At 43.6% G+C, this 13461-nt stretch overlaps 1 protein-coding gene across 2 annotated transcripts in view; it reads right to left on the bottom strand.

Moving 5' to 3' along the window:
• Positions 1 to 13461, bottom strand: part of myo1ea (myosin IEa) — a 40735-nt gene that overhangs the window by 9964 nt on the left and 17310 nt on the right. For both annotated transcript variants that reach the window (XM_084013738.1, XM_084013739.1), the window contains exons 5-17: positions 12888 to 12975; positions 11203 to 11292; positions 10238 to 10369; positions 9814 to 9948; positions 9390 to 9522; positions 5963 to 6159; positions 5808 to 5888; positions 5348 to 5434; positions 5178 to 5261; positions 3748 to 3915; positions 2817 to 2902; positions 638 to 719; positions 180 to 286 (exon numbers count right to left, since the gene is read on the bottom strand). In XM_084013738.1, coding sequence (XP_083869864.1) covers positions 180 to 286; positions 638 to 719; positions 2817 to 2902; positions 3748 to 3915; positions 5178 to 5261; positions 5348 to 5434; positions 5808 to 5888; positions 5963 to 6159; positions 9390 to 9522; positions 9814 to 9948; positions 10238 to 10369; positions 11203 to 11292; positions 12888 to 12975 — 1470 coding nt within the window. The remainder of the gene's footprint in view (positions 1 to 179; positions 287 to 637; positions 720 to 2816; positions 2903 to 3747; positions 3916 to 5177; positions 5262 to 5347; positions 5435 to 5807; positions 5889 to 5962; positions 6160 to 9389; positions 9523 to 9813; positions 9949 to 10237; positions 10370 to 11202; positions 11293 to 12887; positions 12976 to 13461) is intronic.

Here is a 13461-nt window from a genome sequence, read left to right as displayed (position 1 = left end):
CAAACTTAAAATGACATCTGTAATAATATGGCAGATGTAGGGTAAATCCTGGTCTCAAAGTGACACAGAGCATAAACAAAAGCTCACACTTTGCTGTAAGAGGAGTGAGAAACCAGACGACCAGTCTTTTAGCAGTAAACAGGCTCTGATTGGGTGGAGTCATGAGAGGCGTCACTTACCGGCTCTCTTCCCAGTCCCTGGGCTTCTTCGTTTCGTTAGGTTTGATGCAGCGGATGTAGTGCGGAGTACATTTCATCAGAGTGCTCACCAAGTCGTTGGCTTGTTTCTAAAGGGGGGGGGGGGGGGAGCACAGATCACGTACAGTAAGGATGAGACTGATGATCATAATGATGTCTCATAAAAACCCCAAACTTTTACTTTACTGACGAGGACACGCCACTGAACAGCAAACACACATTATCGTTTCACAGGCCTTTTCCCACGGCGGCTTAGATAAAGAAGGACAGGTACACACACACACACACACACACACACACACACACACACACACACACAGAGAGAGACACAAACACACACACACACACACACACACACACACACACACACACACACACACACACACACACACACACACACACACACACACACACACAGAGAGACACACACACACACACACCTTAATTTTGCTGCCTGCGGTTGTGGGTCGACCCTTCTTGTCAGCGTTGAGGTTTTCTGGAAACAGTGCTCTGATGAAGGCGCTGTTAGAGGACAGAGGTTAGCAGACTGAGGACCGATAGAGGAACAACAACATCCTTGTAGCAAAAACAACGTTGTTATGGAGCTGAAAGTAACGGTTGGAAAAATGCAGTTAATGATTAAAGAACCTGTGACCTTCAGTGAAGGTCACAGGTTGAAATTCCTGAACCACTTGGGAAGGTCTGAGCTGGGGGGGGGGGGGGGGGGGGGGGGGACAAAAGGTGTGTGTGTATGTGTGTGTGTGTGTGTGTGTGTGTGTTTGTGTGTGTGTGTGTGTGTGTGTGTGTGTGTGTGTGAGTGTGTGTGTGTGTGTGTGTGTGTGTGTGTGTGTGTGTTTGTGTGTGTGTTTGTGTGTGTGTGTGTGTGTGCGTGTGTGTGTGTGTGTGTGTGTGTGTGTGTGTGTGTGTGTGTGTGTGTGTGTTTGTGTGTGTGTGTGTGTGTGCGTGTGTGTGTGTGTGTGTGTGTGTGTGTATACCACACGTCCCACCGAGGCCACTGCTCTAGAGAGGAATGTATGCTATAATTTGACGCTTGTTGAATTTAAATAATTGACAACATCTAATTGAGATTTGGCACTTTTGCATGAAAATAGGAAAATTAAAAAAAAGAATGTTAACTTTCTCCCTGATTGTCTGAACCATAACAACACATGAGGTCAACCAGTGCTCGTCCAAACTCCCTCCAGTAAGATGACTTGGTCCCAGCTCATCTGGATTTCAGGGAATAACATCTTGGTCTTTACAATTTATAAATGGAATTCATGACATATAGATGTTGTGTTTTATCACATCGTGACGAGACCATGTTGTGTTGCTGCTGGTCGGAATGTAAAAGATATTATATAAAAAGAATATATAGCTCTAAAAGAGGGGAAAGTGGTGATTTCAGACGAAGCTTATTTTAAAGCATTCATTCATAACAAGGATTTAGTATCTATTATCTCACATGCTTGTTTACCAGCAGGTTCCTGTTTTATGGAAAATTGCAACACCCACTTTAAGAACGAGTAGAAGCTCTCCCTCGACGTTTTACTCGCTCGTAAACTGGAGATGATGTTGTATTTCTTTGCAGTTACGCTGTAAAATCAACACTTTTAATGACTTGCTTAACGGCTTCACGTTGGTTTGCCCAGAATGAAACCAAAAGAATAGAAAGTTACGGATTTAGAGATTGTTCCTTCCGTGTTCGACACAAGAATTTGGCTCCTTTCGAACTATTCGTTTTTCTTTGAAAACTTCCAAAAAACTTGATGACTGTCAAGTTGTCACGTACGTCTGATGCCTCACATTCTGCTAATCTAAACGTGTTTTATTTCCATCTTTGATGTTTATCAAATCTATTCTCAGTGCTTTTTCATGTTTTTTTAAAAACCTCCATCCCTGTTCTGGCATTCTCACACGTTGGTATTTGTTTGGTTTTAAACTCAAAGCTATGGACACAGAAGAAAAGACCAGCAGGTTGTGTGTACAAACAGACCAGAGGTCTGCTAATACTGTCCAGCTGACAATACGGGTCATTCCTTTCTTCTCTACTCGACCTGCTGCTCTCAGAAATGAGGTCTGCTTCCTTCCTTCTGAGGCTTCCTTTATGTGTTGCTGTGCCAGACTCTTTAATCTGTGTGTTTGTGGGCCTGACTGCGATGTCGATGTTATCCAGCGCGTGTCTGAATGGGATTTTGATAGAAGCTACGTTCGTGCCTCGCCAAACGTGCACACAAAGAGGGGGCGAGCTGTGGCTGAGGCCTGCAGGGGTTACAGACACAATGCAGGCTGTTTGCACAGATGGCCATTTTGACACAAAGAAAGCCCAAGAAACCAAAACACAGGGGGGACCAGACCCCACAACGCAGCCCCGCGGGGAGACGGGGCTCGGAAGGTCAGACTGGGTTGTCCCCAAAAGCCACATATCTGGAACAGTCGGTGTGATTCAGGGCGGAGAGCGCGACGTAACCCTGCACACTTCTGCTGCGTCCCGTCAGTTTCCTGATGCACTTGAACGTCCGAGACTCTCATTCAATCACAATGGAAGACCCCCCTTTAGTGTGAACCATAGAAACGCTGGCCACATGTCGGGACAATGTGCAAAGAGGAGATGCTTACATTTCACTGCTCTGCATCAGCTCGATGAGGTCAGTAAAAAGGACATCTCGGTTCCTCTCGCAGAATCCCTCCGCATCGTAGGACACCTGGAGGAGAGAGATTTCAGAGGCATTTCTCAGAATGATCAAAGAGGACAAGGGGAGACTTTCTAGTAAAAGGAAAGATGACACTGTGACTGATATTCAGGTTTAAATGAGTGGCTGGAGTTTCATGGGAAAAGAAAATGAAGGCTTGCCGATCCTTTACACCTCCCCAGGATTAGCTTCCTTCTAAAACCAGCGGCGGTCTGAAAGTGTATAAATGAAGCCGTGTTATTTCTGCTGTATTGCAGCCTGAGGCTGCAGGAATGTTTTGAGCCGGGTCATGGGAGCCCCTCAAGTCTTTATGGCACGGCTCATTAAGCCTGCGGCATGTGTGCCAGGCTGAGGCCACCACACATCTGGAGAATGACACGGGACAACCTCGGCCCAGACCACCACAATGAAAAACTGGTGCACCATCGCGTATGAATTGCATAAGGCCGATTCACATATATCAGACAGTGTTACATAAGGGGAGGGACTGGAACTATAAATAGACAGGGAACAGAGAAAGGTGGTGTTATTTTCGACGGGAAAAACGAAAAAAAGGGTGAAGAACACCAAATCCAAGTAAAGTACCAGCTGCATTACTGGTATTTACGACCATAAAAATGAAATTTTAATAACGTTCTATTTCCAGAAGTTGCTGTCAGCTCCCTGCTGAGGGGTTTATGCATCACACATAATAGTTTACACCACGGCAAAGACCAGCATGGAGGTTGCTGCTGTTAACCTTGTGGTGAATGTTTTTCTATGTTGTTGTGTTTGTTGAGATACGTGTGATTCAAACAGACGGGAGTCAGACAAATGGACCAAACTGCAGCACTTGAAGCCAGCACGCTCAGACCGACCTTGCCAGCGTAATGGTGGATAATGAAGCCCTGGTTCCAGCTGTTGAAGTGCTCATGGGTGTTGATCTGGACTCGGAGCTTCTGCAGCATGGTCTGGTCGGCCCCCTCGCCCACCGCGTGCATGGTGGCGCACACGTCATCCAGGACGCACATGACGCCAGGAGGACTCTGGGATCACAAGGAAGACATGTGTATCGCTAAAAGTTCCCAAATCGGTTCATAGATTTTTAAAACTGATGGTTTATTTTTTTCTATTGACATAAACACCAGAGGTTATTGGTTCTAGAGCTGGAACAAGTTATGATGGATCTTTTTCACTATTTACTGATATTAAACAAGAAACAAGCAAACAAAGAGGGCGAGGACATGACAGTACACAATACAGGTACAGTAAACAAATATTGGAATAGAAATATTGGAATCCCATGTTTTCTAGTATTCCTCTCCCTTATCTTTACTGATATTTTAAAGACTGCACAATGAATGATTGTATAATAATCATATGTTCCAGCCCTAATATATGCCGTTAGAAGTTCCTTATCATGAGCAAGTATGATGAACAAACACTACAAAGCGCTCACAGTGTCTCCGTTAGGAGGACTTAGTAAAGTTGTCACTGGATTAACTGAAGTGGTGTGTTGTTGCTGGAGTGTCAGGCGCTGACTTGGATGGACTGCTCCTCTCAGATGAAGGCTTGTTTTAAAGCCCTTGTGGTAGATTTCATGGATTAGTCCTCTCAGTGGGACAGATAAATCAAATTAAGAGGCACGTCGGCATCTTTAAGGATATTAAGCTGCGAGTCTCGACTACAGAGCAGGAACTTGGCGGGAGCTTCGACTCAGTTAACCATGTGGGGCCAATAAAACTAACAAATGTTCATTATTAGTAACGATCATATTCAAGTCTGTGATTAGAAATGAATGCAGGGAATAATAATACTTCCAGTAGCACGCTCTCATTAAACTCATCAAGAAGGTGGTATTTTTAGCCCTGTTTGCTATTTAAAGAGATTTCTGCAGCTTGACTTTGTGTATTTTGATATTAATTCTTTGTTTTGTAAATAATAAATAAGTTTGTTTTGTGTTTGTTGTTTATGAAAATGAAATCAAGTCAGATCAGATCAGAATTAGCTGACGTTGCTAAACTAACTAACTAAACTCTTATCACTTGATTAGGAGCTGCAAGTAATGTTTATTTGACTCATTGATAAACCAACACATATTTTGGTCTTTAAGAGAATAGTAATAAAAAGTATCTCAGCTTACAGAACATCTGCAAATCCTCACATTTAAGAAGGGAGGTGACATTTTGCTGCTGATTTATTTTCTGACGATGAACTAATTGATGATGCTTCACTTCCATCCATCATTTTCTATCACTTTGTGATTTTTGATGAGTTTGCAGATCATTATTATTTATGGTTTAATTACTTTGCTCTCGATGAGATCACAGACGATCTTGTTGTTGAAGTATTCGATTGGAGTCCACTTGATGCCCTCCTGCACGTATTCCTCCTACGGAGAGGGACGAGAGCAGAAGATGTGAGACATCTAACGATGCAGCGATGAACGATTACAGAATGACTGAGGAGGCAGTTTACCTGCTCCGCCTTCAGAGTCAGCTCAATGAATATCTGCTGCAGTTTCTCGTTCACAAAGTTGATGCAGAACTGTTCAAAGCCATTTTTCTGTTGAAGAGACGGCACAGTTAATTCCATAGTCATTTCTTAAAAATCCAGAGTATGAGAACCTGCCCTTGATATGAGGAATCTAAAGCTCCCAAAAAACAAAATAATACAAGAACATTTCCATTTCGATGTCTGTCTGATCTCATCAACTTCTCATTCAGCAAACTAAACAAACAAGTCATGAGATTAGGGAAGCATGTTGAGGTCTTTTGTCTCAATCGGGTGATAGAACTTAATCCACATACTTTATAAATTAGTTTGATCCTTTGTGTTTAATCTGTTTAAACGCTCAAAGTTAATACCTGCTAATCTAACTCATGTGTTGCCTCAGAATTAAATTCCAGTAGCCATGTCTGTGAAAAGGACAACTTACTTGGAAAATTTCAAATCCGTAAATGTCCAACACTCCGATATTAAAATCCTTATGATCTTTCACCATGGCTTTGTTGATGGACTGAAATCAAAGGAGTGCGTTAGATGAGGATGAATCTTTATTTACAGGCTACGGCAGCATTGTTGCTATCGTACCTCGACCAGGAAGTCAAACACTCGTGAATGCAGGGCTTTGGAGAGGGCGTCGCGAGTGTAACACGCCTGCTCCACGTTCAGCGTCACGTCGATGGACTCCAACGCGCTTCCCCACTTGCTGTCCATCTTCCGGCTCGTAAGTTTCTCTTTAAGCCGGTTCTGGTCAATTCCAAGCAGAAATGCAGGGAAGGCTAGAACTGTTGGACAGAATAGAAAGGAGAGAGGAGACGTATAAATGTATAAATCATTATTAATATTAATTTTCCTGATTAAATCTGTATTTGGCTTTGTTTTCAGACTGCGGAGGTAAGAAAACAACTTAAAAAGTGGAATAACTTCATGCTACGTGAAAGAACAGTCATTATAATTAATGTTTATATACTGAAAACAGCCTGTTACCATATCCTGTATAGATAACAATATAAATAACATTTGTATTATGTTGATGAACTGAGAAATAAAGCAGCATGTTAATTAGGGGTGGGTAAAAATATCGATACGGCAATATATCGCGATACTTTGCCACCCAATACAATATCGATTTTTCAACTCCAAAGATCGATTTAAAAAAAAGAAAAGATTCATGTTTAGACGCGTTGTGAATGCAGTACTTTATCCTTTTTCATTTTATTTTCAATATTTATTCCAGTGAATTTCATGGGAATTAATAAAATGGAGAGGCTGTTTTGAATGAAATAGTTTTGACTCAATTTGTCCTCTGATCAATATCATCTGATGTACATATACAGGATCTTTATTTATATCGCAATATCGTGATATGTATCGTATCGTGACCAAAGTATCGTGATACGTATCGTATCGTGAGGTTCTTGCCAACACTCACCCCTAAGGTTAAATCTGAAACAACAGAGACATATCTCAGAAAACCACTATTCAAATCAACATGCAGGTTTGCATTCATTTAAAGGGCGGCCTCATGTAACCTTTGCACACCAGCACAAATCCCGCCCCCTGAATATATGCTTTGCACCGCATTTGCTCATCAATTTGCCATGAAAATCTCATAAATCAGGAAAGCTTCTCCAGGCAGAGCCATAAAATGTGGGCGATTCTGTGGCTAAACTTTTGACGCAAAAATTCAGAACAGAGGAGCTTTGAATTACAGCTGAATGCAACATAGAGGACTAGTATTGGCCTTGAAAAAAGAGTGTTGAGAACACCACAGATCATTTGCACCGACCTGCCGTTGATATTCCCTCCTGAGAGCCCCTCCCTGCCTTATTACAGTGACTCACTTCCCCGAAAAGGAAATGGCTCTCAGGCCTGTAGACTCACTGCGTCTGGGAATGCCTCAGACCACTGCAGCAGCTCCCCTTATGGGACACAAGGGTGTGACTGACCATACGCCTGCTTCAATCAGGAAGAAAACTCTTTCTTTGTGTTCAGCAGGAAAAGTATGGATGGTATACAAAGGCTGTGTACGATGTGTGAATACCGGGAACAATGCTCTTATAGGGCAAGGAAAAGGGCAGGAAATTTGGTAGTCAAAGCGCCGGTGGATAATGACAGGAACAGGAGGGAGCGTGTCACAACCAATCAGAGGTGAGACATACAATGATCACTCACTCAATGTCACTCGATGCCTCATTTCTGCTTGAATCATTGTGGATGTTTGCATGTGGTGCAACATCAGAAATTTAAGCAAATCTTCCCCTTACATCTGCAGTGAGTTATGTAATGGAATCTTCTAAATATTTCACTCAATATAGAGCGTTGAGGAGGCACTGGTACAGGTAGATACAGAGTATTTATGCAATATTGTGAATGTAACCCCCTTCTTGCTGCAGACCCAAAAATAATCATCACATTGAAAAGCATCCATCCATCGTCTACCGCTTATTCAGGGTCGCGGGGGGTCTAGAGCCGATCCCAGCTGTCATTGGGAGAAGGCAGGGTACACCTGGACAGGTAACCAGTCTATCACAGGGCTGACATGTAGAGACAGACAACCATTCACACCTACGGGACATTTAGGGTCTTCAATGAACCTATCCCCATCCTGCATGTCTTTGGACTGTGGGAGGAAGCCGGAGAACCCGGAGAGAACCCACGCTCACACGGGGAAACTCCACACAGAAAAAAACCAAACCCAACCCGGGAGTTGAACCCAGGACCCTCTCGTTGTGAGGCGACAGTGCTACCCACCACACCACCATGCAGCCCCATTGAAAAGCATTAGATCCTAAAATAGTCCTTTTTCTAAAACAGCGCGTCACTGTCCGGATCAAGTTACCGTTAACTAAATAAAGTCCAGCCAAAATAAACTCCTAATTATTTGTACAAGCAGTCTCAACAGATGACGCACGGACTCTTGTTACTGAGTGCGGGTCGATGTGAACTCGGGGAAGTTTCATATGTGCAACACGCTGCAGTGAAAGCACACAGTGAGTGAGGCTGCAGGAAACAGGAAAGGCAGAGATTATGGAGTGCCTCTGTTACGTCTGCACAGAACAGACCGAGCCATTGTACAGTGGCAACGGCACTCTCATCGGCATCACAGAGGACCAAACAGGGGAAAAGCCCAGAACAAATAATAACAATAATAATAAAACGGGACAAAAAGCGGCAAATATGTCTGTTAATAACGTGTTTTATCTGGTAATCTAGCATGGCTACGTGACGGCGACTATTGCACAGATTGCCATGGTTTATTTGTACAGTCATGGTCCCATGAGGTTGTACCCTTCAGTCACCAGCAGGTCACAGCATTTACATTTACATTGAGGGTATTTAGCCAAAGCGACTTACAATGGTAAATAGACCTGCATTTATATAGCGCTTTTCTAGCTAACTAGCTACTCAAGGCGCTTCACACACTACATTCAGTCACTTTTACCCGTTCACACACACATTCATACACTTTCATGCAATTTGGGGGTTCAGTATCATCAAGGATGCAGACTGGAGGAGCCGGGATTCGAACCTGGGAGGACGACTCGCTCTACCTCTGAGCCGCAGCCGCCCCTAATAAGTACATTTGTTGGAGGAAAGTGCAACAGTATATCGCTATCAGTACAGTAAAGTATTTCTCTTTTACTGATTATGTTTTTACACCTGCATGTTAGCATGCTGATGTTAGCATTAGCTCTGAGCCATGCTATGTCTACGTATAGCCTCACATAGCTGGAGACCCCAAGTCATGCATGCATTTAGTAGACTTATCATTATTAGCATGCTAGCGTTAGCGTTAGCTTCAAGTGAAGCTTCAGAGCAAACTAGCATCTCAGATTGTCAAAACACCTCAAATGTGTCAGGAAGAACCTAAACGACCCGTTTTCATCCGTCCCTCCTGGCTAAATGTTTAACGTCAAACTAAAAAAATACACAAAGTTGACTTTCCAAACAGTGCTGATGTGGGCTTTGGCTGTCGCTCCCTGTGTTGCTGTTGAATGAAGAGCCGACTTACATTCTTCGCTCTCCACAGCAGCGTAGTTGCCTGCTTCCTTGAAGGTGATGTTTCCCAGGTGCAGGACTCCAGCAACAATCTGCAGCACCATGGAGCGGTCCTCCGGCGAGATGCCGATCACGGCCATGGCATGCTGGGAAACGGCAAGGGAAAAGGTCATGGTAAGTCGGGGCTGCAGTGTGGGTTTGGTCCATTCCTGAGATACCTAGCTCATGTCCTCCAATTACTCCTGATGTGGTCTCAGTGGTAAACAATAGCAGGCGGAGACGGTTGGAAAAGAAAACACAACAACAGAAGTGATGAGAGAGAAAGGAATGTGAAAAGAGGACTGTGAGCCACATGAACGCTGCTATGAGATTCACAGATACACGCGATTCACAGAGGAGAAGTCATTGTCTGTTCAACAGAAGGGATCTGAGCGTACCATCGTCTCCTGGAAGTCACTCTTGTCGTTGATGTCATCCACTTTGTAGGAGCCGGACTGATTGAGGTAAGTGTAGTAATCCAGGCTTGTGATTCCCAGGCTGCTCTTCTGCTCTCCACTGGCTCCTTCAATCAACTGCAAAGCAGAAATGAATGGTGGATGTAGCAGACATGCTTTTGCACAAAGCCCGTGTGGAGTGTCATTTTTATACATTTTCAAGGCTTATATTTAGACGCCGTTTGCTCCATTTTGCATGTGAAGAAAGCGACACGTTCTCTTCCAGGGACCTCCACGATAAAAACAGACCGATCTTCCTGGAGCCAAATGGCACGTCCAACCCGATGTGTCCTGAAATCCCCTCTCAGAGCCCCTTCACAAGCCAAGTGTGTCCCGTTCACTCTTCGGCTTGAAAAATAAGCCTCACCTGATAGAATATATGGAAACTCCTCTCTCCAGGATTCCTCATGACGACACGTGACTTCTCCAGAAGGAAGTTGGAGATTTTCCCTCCGTCTGGTTCTCCACCGGAGCTGAACTGGATCTCAAAGTATTTCCCCTGGTGGATCAAAGGAGGGGGTTTATTTTCAGTATTGGGAGTGGGCTGCAATAAAGTTTATAGCCAGAGCTATAAGATCTGGCACCTGGTTGTTCTACGGTTGCTAGTGCAACGGTAGTATATATATATATATATATACTGTATGTGTGTGTTTGTGTGTGTTTACAGACATTTATGTAAAATAGGCCCAAAATTGAAAAGAGACACTATTTATTCAAAGACAGACTGCCTAAAAAGTAGTGATCTCAGGGCAAAACTAAGCTAATTTCCCCCAAACTGGATATAAAACTATTCTGACGACTGAGACAATCCTGCTTTAGATGCTAACCTGAACACCTTCAAGCCCTTGTTGACTGAGTCCCTTTATAAGCAGTGGAGGATCGGCTGCAGTGGTTCTGCATGTATGTCTTTCTATGCAACGTGTCCTTACAGCTCAGCTCTGGTGAACCAGGACACACATTAGTGATGGTTTCCTTGGGCAGTAACAGAAAAGCCAAATCTTTGTTTTCCAATGTCCCTGCTTGGATTTTAAGGTGGTCCACATAAAAGTTTAGCACCGACTGCATGTATTTATCTCTGACCAGTTTGGGATTTCAGCGCGAGTCGGTCATTCTAATTTTATATCTGGTTCACAGAGTCGTCCTCACTTACTACAGCTTTGTCAACCACAAAGACTGAAAAGATATTTTGTTGAAGGACACTTTTTTTTAAGCACTCTGCTCCAGCTTTTGATTTTGAAATGGGTTGTCATGTGTTTTCTTTGATTATCAAGACCCAGTTATGACTTGCACCACGTTGCTAGGCGCCCTGATTCACAAAAAGTGGAGCCTTACAAATCTGCTGGAGTTGTTGTTCCTCAAGGTCTTGGCGTTGCCGAAGGCCTCCAGCAGCGGGTTGGACTGCAGAATGATGTCTTTCACGTGCTGCGAGGAGACAGAAGCAATGAGCTGGTGGTCAAGTCACAGACGACAGGTAGGGAAACCACACACTTCACAAGCTCTCTGACAAGCTGCCGTGTCCGTCTCTTGAACTTTCCACTCAAACACGAGCACACACACACACACACACACACACACACACACACACACACACACACACACAGACAGAGACACACACACACACACACACACACACACACACACACACACACACACACACACACACACACACACACACACACACACACACACACTCCGAGTCTGGAGGGCATTATTTTTCCTGTGAGCCATCTGTATGTCAAACACATGAGTCCTAAATCGGTCCAGCAGACAGAGCTACTCCCACTTCCATTATTGTATACAGAAGTTGAATGTGAGTTATTTCTTGGAATTTGTCTGACTTTCCAAATTTAGTATGAAAGGAAAAAATAAACGCCGTGCTTCACACTTCAAGCTATTTATAGATTAATATGGTTATTAGTTCACTACTTTGACATATTTTACTCCAAGTCAGAAGAGGTTCTTCCACATCTAATTTGGCCACATTTTGACTTCAAAACGGAATCCAGGCGATTCAAATTAAACACAACGTGGTCTCAAGATGTTAAAATAAAAAGTCTATAAACACACGTTACGTATGAACATGTAATGTGATATTACCTAGACAGATGAACAGATATGTGACTGGCAGGCAGATTTTATCAATTAAAAATAGTTCTCATACACATGTGAACAGACACCAAACACATTGCATAAGAAGGAATGTGCTGTTCTGAGCACGCGGCACAATGTGTGCAAAGCTGAAGGGAACCATGTGAAAGGGAAGCGATACTGAACAGGAGCTGGAAGAGGTGGAGACGTGTGTGTGTGTGTGTGTGTGTGTGTGTGTGTGTGTGTTAGAGTTATGTTCATAACCAGTGTAAAAGTGTACATCTATACTGTAACTACCACAAACCACAAACAATAATCACGCTACATAAATATAACACGTAGTTAGTCAGACTACCATTTCTACTGTTACACAGCCTGGAGATGATTTCTAACGTTTCCTTGGTGGAAGCAGCTCTGCGTGGATTAAATATAAAAATCCCACTGCCATCATGGTGCAAGCATTTCCTCATCAAACTTTAGATCTTTATCGAGCTTAGGAAGTGGACATCTGCTGGTTTGGGGAGCTGCCAGATGGTTGAAGGGGGCTGGGGGTGAATAAGAGGCTGCTGATGGGCTGATAATGGGATATAAGCAGGAGGATGATAAAGAGGTAGATTTGGGTCTAAGGGGGGGAGTAAGTGCAGGAATGAAGCTGCAACAAGTTGCAGTGGCAACAGGTCATTTGGACAATTTGTGATTCCAAATGTAGGAGGGGCAAAACATTCTGAAGTAATAATGATAGAAAAAGCATCCGCACACTCCAACCCTCTTCAACTATGAATGGAAAATATTCCACAGGTCAAAGTGAGTGGATGCTAACGCTAACGTTTTACATTTTCAGCTCCTGCACTTCCACCATTATCTCAAAAATCTCAAATGTCTCTTGCATCTGTTACATTCTGTCCTCCAAGGAAAAACGCAGGCCTCACCTGTACTTTGGCTCCGCCCCCTGACACTTTGGAGATGTAGCCCATGATATATTTGGCTGCCACAGTCTTCCCTGCTCCGCTCTCCCCACTGAAAAAAACAGATAACCATTAAAGCACGCGGTCGCATTCATGCAACCTGAGCTTCAGAGATGATCAGATATCATGCAGACACGGCTGGTTGTTGGGTCTTTTAACCAGTCTATGGTGGATATCCAGCAAGTGGTGGGCATGTTTTTGTGTCTACCTAATCAAACATGACCTGTAGCACATGAGTTGTGCTGAACCTGCTGAATAAACAGGTGAAATCCCAGCTCCCGCTTTCATGTGTCCACACTCTGTTTACTGGACGAACCAAAGTGTGTTTTGAAGCAAATTTCAACTCAAAGGCTAAATGTGTGTTTGACCAAAGCACATGTGACCAGATGGACGCTGCAGCAGCAACAAGGACATTCATTCTGTTTTGTCACATTCACAGATTTCTTTCCCCTCCATCCCGTCACCCCACACTTGTCTGTTTTGCTCTTTGCCTTTCACTTTGCCAGATTTATTTTGACATATGTGGTTTGGCTGAGTC

The sequence above is a fragment of the Eutrigla gurnardus genome, assembly GCF_963514095.1.
Source record: "Eutrigla gurnardus genome assembly, chromosome: 1".
NCBI classification, from domain to species: domain Eukaryota; kingdom Metazoa; phylum Chordata; class Actinopteri; order Perciformes; family Triglidae; genus Eutrigla; species Eutrigla gurnardus.
Note: the sequence above shows the minus strand (reverse complement) of the source record. Positions and strands in the feature narration are given on the sequence as shown.